The 12,313-nt window shown below is 36.6% G+C and overlaps 1 protein-coding gene across 1 annotated transcript in view; it reads right to left on the bottom strand.

The window, feature by feature from the left end:
- Positions 1–12,313, bottom strand: part of EBF2 (EBF transcription factor 2) — a 257,455-nt gene that overhangs the window by 22,885 nt on the left and 222,257 nt on the right. The window contains exon 11 of the mRNA XM_051974158.1: positions 2,792–2,880. Within this exon, the coding sequence (XP_051830118.1) occupies positions 2,792–2,880 (89 nt within the window). The remainder of the gene's footprint in view (positions 1–2,791; positions 2,881–12,313) is intronic.

The raw sequence follows: 12,313 nt of genomic DNA, 5'->3' as shown, positions 1-12,313 counted from the left end.
GCCTCTTGCACTCTGGCTCCCACCTAATTTTCCATATTTATTTGATGGTAATCTCCTTCAAACAGTGTGATCTAGTCAAACTGATATGTTAGCAATTCCCTTGAACTTGACATACCATTTCCTATCTTGGTGTCTTTGTGAGATCCTCAACTCTTACCCCTATGTCTGAATTTCACTTTCCCTTCACCTCTGTCTACTTAGAATCCCTAGTTTCCTTCAAAACTCAGCTCAGCTGAGATCATCTAAATTAAGCCTTTTATATTCTCCCTGCCTCATGATTAGTACATGATCCCTCAACAAATTGTTTTGAGTTTAATTATCTGTACATATTGTACCCCTCTGATAGAAAGTAATACAGGGAAATGAATGTCATTTTTGTCTCTAGCACAGTGCCCTGTGATAAATGGTTTTCAAATTGAATTGAATTCAAATTGGGGACCCAGAGCTCTAGCTCTAGAAGGAACCTTAGGCATTATCTGGTTTAACTTTTCCATTTTATGGATGGGGAAGACTGAGGTTAAGAGAAATTAAATGACTAGCTCAAGTCACACAGATACTAAGTGTCAAAGCTGAGATTTGAATACAGGGCTTCTGGTTCTGAATCTAGCACTTTTCCCATTGGAATTGAATTAATCAACAGAAAGTTAGCTATCAAAAAAATTTTGAAGATGATAACAAATTATGAAATGCCAAGTACCAAGGAATAGCTACATCTATAGAGAAAGTGATCACCCTACTGAATAACAAATCTTGAGAAATACTAGCATAGAATTTATTCCCTTCTGAAGAGTGTTGGGCTTCGCAGACACAAAATTAGCTGTGATAGGGGATAGCTGCAGGAAAAATGTGTGTGGCCAGGTGGATTTTACCAAAGGGAAAGAAAGAAAACTATTTCCGAAGCCATGCTGGACATAAATCAGACTGTCCAACCAATCCAGTGTTTTTAAGGTGATTGATTGGCTGGAGCTCCATTCTCTTGTCTAGGAGCTATCCAGAGTTCTGAAATGGTTTTGGCACTGCCTTTGTGAAATTTGATTCTAATAAAGATGAATTCTCTCAATAACACTCTTGCTTGTTTCTTGCTGTGAGAGGGAAGAGGGAAGGAGAGAAGGAGAGGGAAAGAGAGAGGGGGAAGAGACAGAGACAGAGAAAGATAGAGATAGAGATAGAGACAGAGACAGAGAGAGAGAGAGAGAGCACACAAGCACAAAGCAGTGATCCCTTTCCTCTCATTCTGTCTTTGCCACCTCCTGTTTTTGTTACAGCTTTTTAAATCACTATTAACCTATTTTATAGGAATCATTTATTTGTAAGGCTGGAGTTTTTTCCAAGAGGAAAATAAAGGTGCATTAGAGGAGCAATTATAGGCTTCTAATTTTTCTCATGATACAAAGAAATAAGAACTTCACAATTTGATATCAGAATGTTTAAAGTTTCCATTTGAAGGGAAAAATGAAATACCTCTCAGCAATTTAATGAGATATAATGCATGTGATCAACTTTTTTATATAAATCAAAGCTGAAATAACAAGAAAGATTTATCAAAGGAATATATTTCATAGCACATTTACACATAACTATTCCTTGCTCCATGTTATACAGATATACCCTCATACAATTTTACCCAGTGAATGTTATTTTACAATAATGTTATTAACCAAATTCTACCATTGTAACATCATTTGGACAATTGCCCCAGGCAAATAAGATGGTAGGTGATATCCTGAGCTAGTGGTGATAAGCCTAGATATCAACTTTACCATTACCCACAGCATTCGGCAAATTGCCTTCCAATGAAACCATTGAGACCAATGCAACATCACTTCACCTAAAATTGTGTTTTTACCAAAAAATCAGTAAACATTAGACAAAGGAAACTTGTAGATGTGTATGTAACAGGCTGTAAAAATGATGCTGACCTTGGGATTCTATGACCTGAGTTTAAAATCTGGCTCTACCACTTTCTGCCACTGTGGTCTTAGACAGGTTATTTTCCCTCATAAGGACATTGGCTCAGATGACCTCTAAAGAATCTTTAGATTATGTCTATTGTCTTAAGTACTTTCTAGTTGGTTATTGATTGGAGGCCATGATCATATGAGGAAACTATAACGGTCATCCAGTCTAAACCTGTTTGTTGTACAAATGAGGGAACAAGGGCCTATCTAGGACATAACTCTTTTAACTCATCCTCCCTCGTCTACTTAACTCTGAAGATCTTAGCATCAGATGTGGAGAATTGAAAGAGATGTTAGAGGTCACTTGGCCCCAAACCATCATTTAGCAAATAAGAAAACTTAAAACCAGAGAGCTGTCCCAACTTATCACAAGTCATGCTGATGGTAAATGAGAGAAGCAAAATTTGAAATGACTCTATCCGATTTCATAATAACTGATGCATAAATAGAATTATGTAAATATGCTTTGGGACCATTGGATTTCAAGGAATTCACTTTGACATAGTGAATTGTCTTTTGCAAAGATGAATCTAATTGATCTGATTTGAAAACTCTGTACTTTCAAATGTCAGATTCTGTGTGTGTGTGTGTGTGTGTGTGTGTGTGTGTGTGTGTGCTTAGCACATCCCAGAAGTACAATTCAAAATTAGATTTTTATCATTGGAACAGTTTGTGCACATTAGACACCTATATCCCAAAGAAAACCCAAGAGAATCTTTGCAGTCAAGCTTCAAAGCCTATTTAGAACTAAGGGAGTTTGTTTTCAGATGCATCTCATTTTACTAAAATGCCATAAAATAGTTTTTAACATATCAGTCTCCAGAGTGATTTACCTTAGCTAGTCTTTCTGGATCTCCAGGATGCCTCGGGATGACTTTCTGCAATCTCTGGAAGCCATAGTCGATGGTGGGCTCATTTAATGCTGAAAAAGAAAAATCCCAACTCCTGAGTATATGTACTGGTTATTAAGCAAAGTTTCTTAAAGAAATATTATTTAAAAGATTGTCACAATTATTGCTATTAGCATAATAACACTAATGTTCTCCAAAATGGAAGCATTGTTGGCACTTTTATTACTGTGCCTAGTTATTTCACACTACTAAGAAAAAGATGAAACTCAGTGATAAAATGGAAAGGTGAATGGGTTGTGTTTAGGGAGGTAGACTGGATATGAGCTACAACTGCTGACCAGCTGTGATTTGCACATGAGTTGAAATATGGCAAAAAATAAAATAAAATAAAATAAAGAGATGGTATCAAAAAAAAAAAAGAAAGAAAGAAAGAAAGAAAGAAAAAAAGAAAGTCAGCCATCTTTGCAAGAGATAGAGATAACTATTGAATAGCCCCAGTGCTGCATTGGGAACTCTGAAAGATTAAATGTTGAAAGAACCGGGGAAGGATCTTAATATAATTAGAGCTGCTTAAGGAAGGAATAATAAGAATCACATGGAGAAGGAGGCATGAATGGGTGGGAATGAATACACTATCCTTTATATGTATCAAGTTATTTATATGTTGTATCCCCAATTAGAATGTAAGCTCTATGAAGGTAGGAACTGGTTTTTTGCCCTTATTTGTATTTCTAGAACATAGCCCAGTACCTGAACTAATATAGTTCCTGACAAATAGTAAGTATATCATAAAATCTTTTTGAATAAAATTTAATCGAGTTTATAAAATTATGTGTAGAATAAAAATAAAACAATTTTCACCTTTGTATAAAAATGTTGATGTACCTTCATACCCCATTTGATACTCAAAGCAGTTTAATTTCAAAAGTTACTTATTAGAATAATAGACTTCAACTTGGAAATGACCTTGTAGAATATCATCATCATCATCATCATCATCATCATATCTCAGTTTCTTATAAATACAATATTCTCATAATTCTATTATTTCTCCCCCTTGTTTTTACTGTCTCTTTTTTGGATATGTACTTTTCCATCTAAACAGTTTCTTTTCTGATTCTGATTGGATAAAACCAGAATTTTCTTAAAGCATTTGTTATTTCACATACCATATTACACACTAAAGCTGCAAAGATCAATGTGAATAATAGTCCCTGACCTCAAGGAGCGTATACTCCATTGGGAGGTAGACCATTAACAGAAATGAAGACAAAATATTTATAAAATGAATACAGAGTTATTTCTAGAAGAGAGAAGAAGCATTCATACATAGGGTAAATGGGAAAGCTTTAATGCATTCATAGATACACCAGGATTTCTGCTAACCCAAGGAATTTTTATGCTCAAGATACTACATCATTGTTCTTTTTATACTCTTTTTTTTTCTTTCTTTTTTTTTTCTTTTTATACTCTTTCCCATTAATCAGGTCCCATAAACTCACTACTTGCAGCCATGGCTTGGACTTTTGTTCCCCCCACACACATAAGTTTGCCTCCTGTTTTTAAAAGTGTGTTTTTGCAACGATACATTAAAAGACCATGTATATTTGAGCCTTCTTACAACCAATTCTTAATTAGAGCAGCCTTATCCTTTATCTACAAAACTTTATATTGGATTTCACCCAAAGTTGTATACTGTTTTCCTCATTTTGAAGATGAAGATACTGAGTCACAGTGAGGTTCTGAGGTTCATCCAAGTCCACACATCAAATTTGTCAATAAATGAACTAAAGATCTGATCTTTCCATAATACCATGTGGTGCTGTTGGCCAAAAGGGCAATGACCCCTGACCAGCTTTAGGAAGTAGATATAACAAACCTACAAGAGAAAAGACATCTTCCCCAAGTGTATAGTCTTTTACTACTTAGTGGAAGCAGAAATTTCTGAAATAAAACAAACCAAAGAGAGCTGTTTTGAGATCAGGTAAATGCCTACTAAGGTTAAATGCATATGAATTAGTGTGGAAAAAGAAAACTTTTTAACTAGCATCACTAAATCCTCCCAGTAATGTGCAATGTCAACAATCTCCATTTACTTATCTACAAAACAGTTATACAATCAGAATGGGAATTAATAGAGACAGTAAGAAGTCAAGGTTTTGTCCTAGTTAATGACATATAAAGATGGGAAGTGCACTCCTCTCCAATGGTGAATGGTCCAAAGAAAACCATCCCCATGTATCACACCTCAAGTGTGATCTTATATTAGCCTAATATAGTGATGGAAGGGATCTCAGAAGCTATCAAATCTGTCTATGTCATCTAAAAAACTAAGGAACTGAGGCTCAGGGGGTTGAGTTGGATTGGATTGGTACTGTATCTCTATCTCTTAACCAGAGAACAAACTCTTGCAGAGCACTGCAAGGTATGTTCTTTAGAAATTCTATTAAAAACCCATCATAATCATGGAATTTAAAGGTGCAAGGACCTTGGAGATCAGCTACTCCAATCCCCATTTTCCAGAGAACGAAGCTGAGGCACAGAGAGGGAAAGCAATTTGTCCATGAGCACTGAGACCATAAGGAAAGATCTGAGATTCAAACTCCTTTGATTCTAAATCTACTCTACCAAAGGGAATTACTCACATGCTACTATTTAGGGTAGCAGCTTCAGGGTCATAGAGGATTCCCTCCTCTTTAGACTAAATTCAATTAAGAAAGGAGCCCAAGAGGTCCTGATCCATTTATCCATACTTGTACAATTCTATATCAGTGGATGGCATTAGATTAGATTATAAGCTTCTTGAAGATAGGGACTGCTATTTGCCTCTTTTTGAATCTCTAGTCATTAGCACAATATCTAGCACATAGGAGGCACTTGATAAAAATTGATTGGTTGATTGATTGAGAAGACATAGTAACACTTAGCCAGCTGATTTGTAGAGCACTAAACTCAGAAGGAAGAAGACCTGGGATCCATTCCTAGTTAGCTCTGCCATTCACTTGGGAGGCAAAAAGATCTTGACAGATCTTGGCTCAAACCAACCAACTAATGAATAAGCTTAGTAAACATGAAGTGCTTACTATATGATTACCCAATGTGAAATTGAGCGGGCGTAAATGGAAAGTTTTGTTTTTATTTCTTAAAAATTGACTCTACAAGTCCAAAATGACATAGTTGGTCTGCCAAAGATTTGGAGGTTTTCATGGAGTGCAAGCTCAATATGAATTAACGAAGTGTTACGGTATCCAAAAAAACAAAAACAAAAAAAACCAACTAAATTGTAGGCTACATTAAGAAAGACTTCAGGAACAAAGCAGTAGTGGTCCCTGTACTCTTCCCTGTTCAGAACAAATATGGAATATTTTGTCCTCTTCTGAGCACCACAGTTTAGGAAATTAGGAAGAACTCAGAGAAGGACAACTCAGATTGTTAAAGGTCTCTGATTGATATTATATGAATGTTAGCTTACGGAATAGAACAAAATTAGGACAGAGGAGAGACGTTTCCTTCTGTGAGATATATTCAAGAACATGGAAGAAATTCAATAGTTTCTTCCTCACTTCAAAGAATGGAATTTGAAGAAAAGGGTAGCAAGTGGCCACATTGAAGGTTTTATGTAAAGAGCTCTCCAAAGTGAAAGGAGCATCACTGAGAGATAGTGAGCTCCTCTCCTGTGAAGTTCTTCTGGCAAAGATTGGCCAATTGTTTACTTTTTGAGTGTGGATTAGATGGTCACTGAGGTCTTGAAATGTTCCTCCACCTTTAATGTTCCATGAGAGACAGAGAGGCATAAGGATTGGATGCTGGAAGACTGAGGTTTTTAGTTCTGCCTTCACTTGAGTAACTGTGGGCAATTTATTTAATCTCTCTGAATCCCAGCTTTCTTATCTATAAAATAAGAGGAGTTGAACTAACTGAACTCTGAGGGCCCTTCAGCTTAATCTACCAATCAATCAACAAGTACTGATTAAGCCCTTACTGTGTGCCAGGTATTGTGCTGACTGCTGGGGATATGAAGATAAAAATATTACATGAATGCTTCTCAACAGTTTATGTGCTAATGTAGTCACTTGAACTAAGTCTGACAGAAGAGCAGAGATTTCAAGGGGCAGGGAGACAGAAGAAATACATTCTAGGCATGAGAAACAACCATTTCAAAGGCAAAGAGATAGGAGATGAAGTATCATGTATGCAGGGCAGCAACTAAGACAGCACTGCTAAAATACAGAGTACAAGGAGGTATTCAAGTGTAAGAAGACCAGAAGGATAGGAAGAGGAAGAGATCTAAAATGTCAAACAAATGTTTTCATCTGTTTAAGTTTGATTTAATTTTGAGTTAAATTTGAGTTTGGATTTGTTCCTTTAGAGAACAGGGAGCCAGAAGAGTTTAAGCTATAGATCTATAATCTTAGGATTCTGTAATCCAATGTATAATTTTGGGGAGTTCATTTAATTTCTCTGGATCTCACCTAACTGTTCAGAAAATTAGAGAGCTGACTCAATTGTTTTAAGGTCCCTTTTAGCTTTGACATTCTATGGTTTTGTGATTGATTTTCCCCCACAAAATTGATTGGTTGGGGGAAGAATCGACCTAAAGAACCATTCATCTTAACATCCTATAGACATGTCTTCGGTGTTCATTTCCACCACTTAGCACATCCAAAGGCTGCTTTTTAGTTTTAGGATTATACTCCAGTTTGGTAAGAGAATACCCAAGAGAAATATAAGGAAACCGTCAATCACTAAAGTCCAATTATATTATCGCCTGCCACAATCAACGACTATCTACAAACTCTCCTACCTTTTGCTTCTTGGTAAGTGGTGCTCATGGGAAGCCATTCCAGCACCATGTCTGATGGGCACCAGAAGAGAAAAGTTTACATAGCAAAAATCCAAAGTGAATTGGAATTACATCCCAAACCATAGGCTGTATTTATCTATGTCTTTCTTTAGTAACATAACATTAAGGTAAAAGGTCATCTCCCCACTGAAATATATTTTATATTTACTTTTTTATTAAATAATTATGGCATGGCATGAAGTTAAATATTACAGAAACTAATCAGGAGGGAATTCAATCGAGCAAACCCCGACCTGAGAATTTCGTCTTTGCTATACATAGAATGTCTTAATCCTCCACTGGGAGCCATTCGGGTTTACTTAAGGAGTTTAATAATACACATTTCAACTGCCACAGAATCTAAATCCCATTTGGATCAGCTTTGAAAAACTTTCATCAATACCTTGAGATTTCATAATAATTCTCCCGAGGCTTCGGATCTCGTGTGTCATTTCATCTTCAGATTGAGGGTCTGATTATTAGCTTATTTACATACCGTGGGTCCAGCCAGTGGATTGAACTATAAGAATTACATTCGGGTATTTTTGTTTTTAACCACAACATTTTTAACTAAAAATATCTAATGGGAACCACCACATCTATAGCTTGTGAAAAAAATCTGGGCTGGCCCATGCCCAATGTTAATTTTTTTTTTCAAAAAAGAAAAAAATTATACAATTTTTTTAGCAATTGTTTCTTAAAGAGAACCCATGAGAGCCTCCACCGTAGTGATGGACCTTGGATGAGAAGGACTTGATCTGGATCACTTCAAACCCTATATAGCAAGAGAAAAGTTACCCAGCCTTTGGAGTCATGTTTCCTCATCGGCAATATGGGAGTTGGACCACCTATTCCACCAAGTTATTGTGAGGAGGGTATTTTGAAAAAGTAAAAACTTTAGAGAAAAGTGAAAGATTATTCTGTTTAGAGGAGTTTTGTGACTATACTGCTGGGCACTTGGATCTTGAAGAATGCTTGCTTGATCAATTATGTCTCTCTGTACCTGTTTCAGCCTCAATTATATCATCTGTAAAAATTAAGGATTAGATCGCTACAGTCCCTTTTATCACAGAAAAATGGTGTGTCATTTTATTACTAAACTCCTCTACCATCCTCTCACTAAATATGCTTTTTGATCTAATGAATCAATCAATAAAGTAGTTACTTGCTCCAGCCTGCTAGGGTACTCTATCTTAAGTAATAAGGAAGCAAATGCAGAATCATAGAAATACAGAAATAAGAAAAAGAAAGGAATTAGACAGCAGAGCATCTTAGAACTAGAAAAGACCTCATAGTCCATTTATCCCAGAATCACTAAAATGTAGCCTTTAGAAGCCAATTAAGTGGCCATCTTTTCTAATTCATTCATTCTACAGAAAAAAAAAAGAAATTTGGGTCCACATGTGTGTGTGTGTGTGTGTGTGTGTGTGTGTGTACACACACACACACATATATAGATATATATGGATTTATGGATGTGTATATGTGTATATACACACACACATTTATATGTATATGATTTATAGATGTATATGTATATATATATATGTATATGCATTTATGGATATGTATGTGTAGGTATGCATATGGATGTATGTGTGTCTTAACATGCCGAGTTTGGTGCTTCCTATAACATAAGGGTCAGAGGCAAGAATTTTATCCCCAAGAGCTTTAAGACTTAAGAAGACAAAACTCATTTTGACAAAAGTACTGTAGCTCCACTGGGGTTAGTGACGATAAATTTAGAGATATAAGTTTGGTTTAAAGGGACTTGAGAGGAGAAAAAAAGAGAAGTGGAATGGAAGGAGAAAAGGAAAAAAGGGAGATGCATTCAATTGGCCAGTCTTAAAGGCAATGGGTTTGCAGGAGTCTGAAACTCAGCTAAGGTATGGGAAAGTCATTTATCTTCTCCAAATCAACTACATATGAGGTTAAAATGGATGTTCTCTAAGGTCCCTTTCAACTTTAAATCATAAATTTAGAATTGGAAGAGACCTTAGAGATCCTAGAGTTGTTGTTCTTGAAAAAAAAAGTCCGAGAAATGTAATTGGTCAAGTGGCAAGAGAGAGGAGTATAGTCACTCTCCTCATTTTGTAAGTAAAGTAACTGAGTCTGAAAAAATGGAGGGATTTGCCCAAGTCACTTAGGTTACAAATGGCAGAGGACAGGTTTAACCCCAGATCCTGAGACTCAAAATCCATTGTTTTTACCAAGGTACCAAACAACCACATGTGGAGTTCTAATCTCCATTAGGTCAAGAACTTAGACTGTACTTTCCCTTCAGAAAGTAACACACTGCCTTGGACAGTGGATGCTTAATAAATAAAGGATAAAAAAATAAAAAAGATGTTTGTTGCATGAAGAGTCTTGATTCTCCCACTTATTCATTATGTCTATGACCTTCAGTAGCTCATTTAAATAGTGTGGGTCTCTGTTTTCTCATCTGTAAAATGGGGAATATACTTAATCAAATCTTTCCATTTCTATGGTTCTATCATCCTCTTTTGATGAGAATAAAATGAAAAAGAACTGGGGCAGCTAGGTGGAGCAGTGCCCTGAATTCAGGAGGATCTGAGTTCAGATGTGATCTCAGACACTTAACACTTCCTAGCTGTGTGATCCTGGGCAAGTCACAATTGCTAGAAAAAGAAAAGAAAAGAAAAGAGAAGAGAAGAGGAGAGGAGAGGAGAGGAGAGGAAGGAGAGGAGAGGAGAGGAGAGGAGAGAGAGGAGAGGAGAGGAGAGGAGAGGAGAGGAGAGGAGAGGAGAGGAGAGGAGAGGAGAGGAGAGGAGAGGAGAGGAGAGGAGAGGAGAAGAGAAGAGAAGAGAAGAGAAGAGAAGAGAAGAGAAGAGAAGAGAAGAGAAGAAAGAGAAGAGAAGAGAAGAGAAGAGAAGAGAAGAGAAGAGAAGAGAAGAGAAAAAAGAACTGCTATCCTTTCCCATTCCACTGGGGAAAAAATTCTACAGTGTGATAAGAACTTTACAAATAATGACCAAGAGCGAGATGTGACCACTAGCCTCTTGCCTGGACCTTCACATTAGACAATCTCTCCTAGAACAGATGAGAATGCAGTTGGAATTGAAATCTTCCATTTTTGACAATATGTACATCTTCTCACCCTAATCCCTTTGGATATAATGGCAGAATAGTTTTTTTTTTCTGATGGTTTTGGAGAGATTATATCTAAGCACTTTATTAAGAGGTGGTATCCATCTTGTGGACAGAGCAATGAGGATGTGAGTCAAACACCTGCAGGGCACAAGTGAAAGATTAGATGGAAGCCTTTGATATTTAATTTTAAATGAAATATTAATTTAATATTTAATTACGCTTGGGGGTCAGGAAAGAGTGCGGTGGCAAGGCAGGGTGTTTGAAGAAGCCCTTAATATACACAGTTAAGGAGACAACTGTAAAAATTAAAGATAAATTTCAAGGGTAAATCTAAATGCCACCACGGAACTATTCCACGTGTCCTCCCGTTCCCCATAATGTGTATTTAGAATATTAGAGCTGAGTACGCAGAGCTGTTAAGAAGCTGCCTGCCACTCTGGTAGAGAAACCCTCCTCCTTTCCCCATTCTGTGGCTACCAGTAGGGCCATCTCAACTGAAATGATACATTTGAATTTCACATGGGGGGGCCACTGGCAAACCCCAGGACAGCAAGAGGGCTGTTGCTTCCACCTGCTTCCAGTTTGAGGAGGGAACAATTGTCCTCAGGCTGGCTTTTGATGTTTGATTTGGGTGCTTTTAACTAAGAAACGGATTCATTTCTTAAATAGTTTTTTTATGCAGGGTAATGATTTTTTTAAGAGAAAGAGAGAAGAGCATTAAATATAAGTTGGATGAGCTCTTTCCATTTTAGCTTTAACTCATTTATAAAGTTTTTTTTTATCAAAATCTACAGCAATTTTGGTTTATAGTTCACAACAGAAACCTTCATTTCAGTACTTTCAAGGATTGTATTCTCATCAATAAGTATATTCTTTGCAAGTGCAGACCACAGCCCATTTAGCTAGCTTATCCTTTGAGATTCTTGCTCCTGTCTTCCCATAAGTCCAACTAATGCTCTGTGGCCTGTCTCTATATTCTTTCACATTCTATAAGTATCATTCAGTCACATCTGTCCAACAGTTATCCTAAATTCTCACTGCACTACTTCCCTGTCACACATTTCCTGGATATTACACCATTTTTTTTTCTGTACAAGCCATCATTGGCAATATGCTGCAGTTTTCTTCAACCCACCATACACCTTTCCATTCCATAATGGGTCACTTTCCCTTTTGATTCTTTAGGTAGAACTGTTTAAAAAATTCATAGACATAGAATATCATCAGAATCATAGCCCAGATTTTTAGTGAAGGAAGTAAGTGATTCTCTAGCCTTTTCCTGAAGATATCCAATGAGAATGAATCTATAGTTTCTTGGGGTAGCCAAAATTTCACTTTTGAAGTCTGAACTGTCTCTGAAATCTTGGAATAATTCAAAACTCAATACTCCAAATAAAGCAGCAGAAGAACCAACCCAGATAGTCGCTCCAGATGTGTGTAAAACTCAACCTTACTATAAGATCTGAAATCAAGGAGTATGAGGAGTAAATAAATAAATGTCACCATGAAAAACTATTGTAACAGAAGCACTCAAGACACAAATCCATCAG

Source organism: Antechinus flavipes, chromosome 2 (assembly GCF_016432865.1).
Source record: "Antechinus flavipes isolate AdamAnt ecotype Samford, QLD, Australia chromosome 2, AdamAnt_v2, whole genome shotgun sequence".
Lineage (NCBI taxonomy): Eukaryota > Metazoa > Chordata > Mammalia > Dasyuromorphia > Dasyuridae > Antechinus > Antechinus flavipes.
Note: the sequence above shows the minus strand (reverse complement) of the source record. Positions and strands in the feature narration are given on the sequence as shown.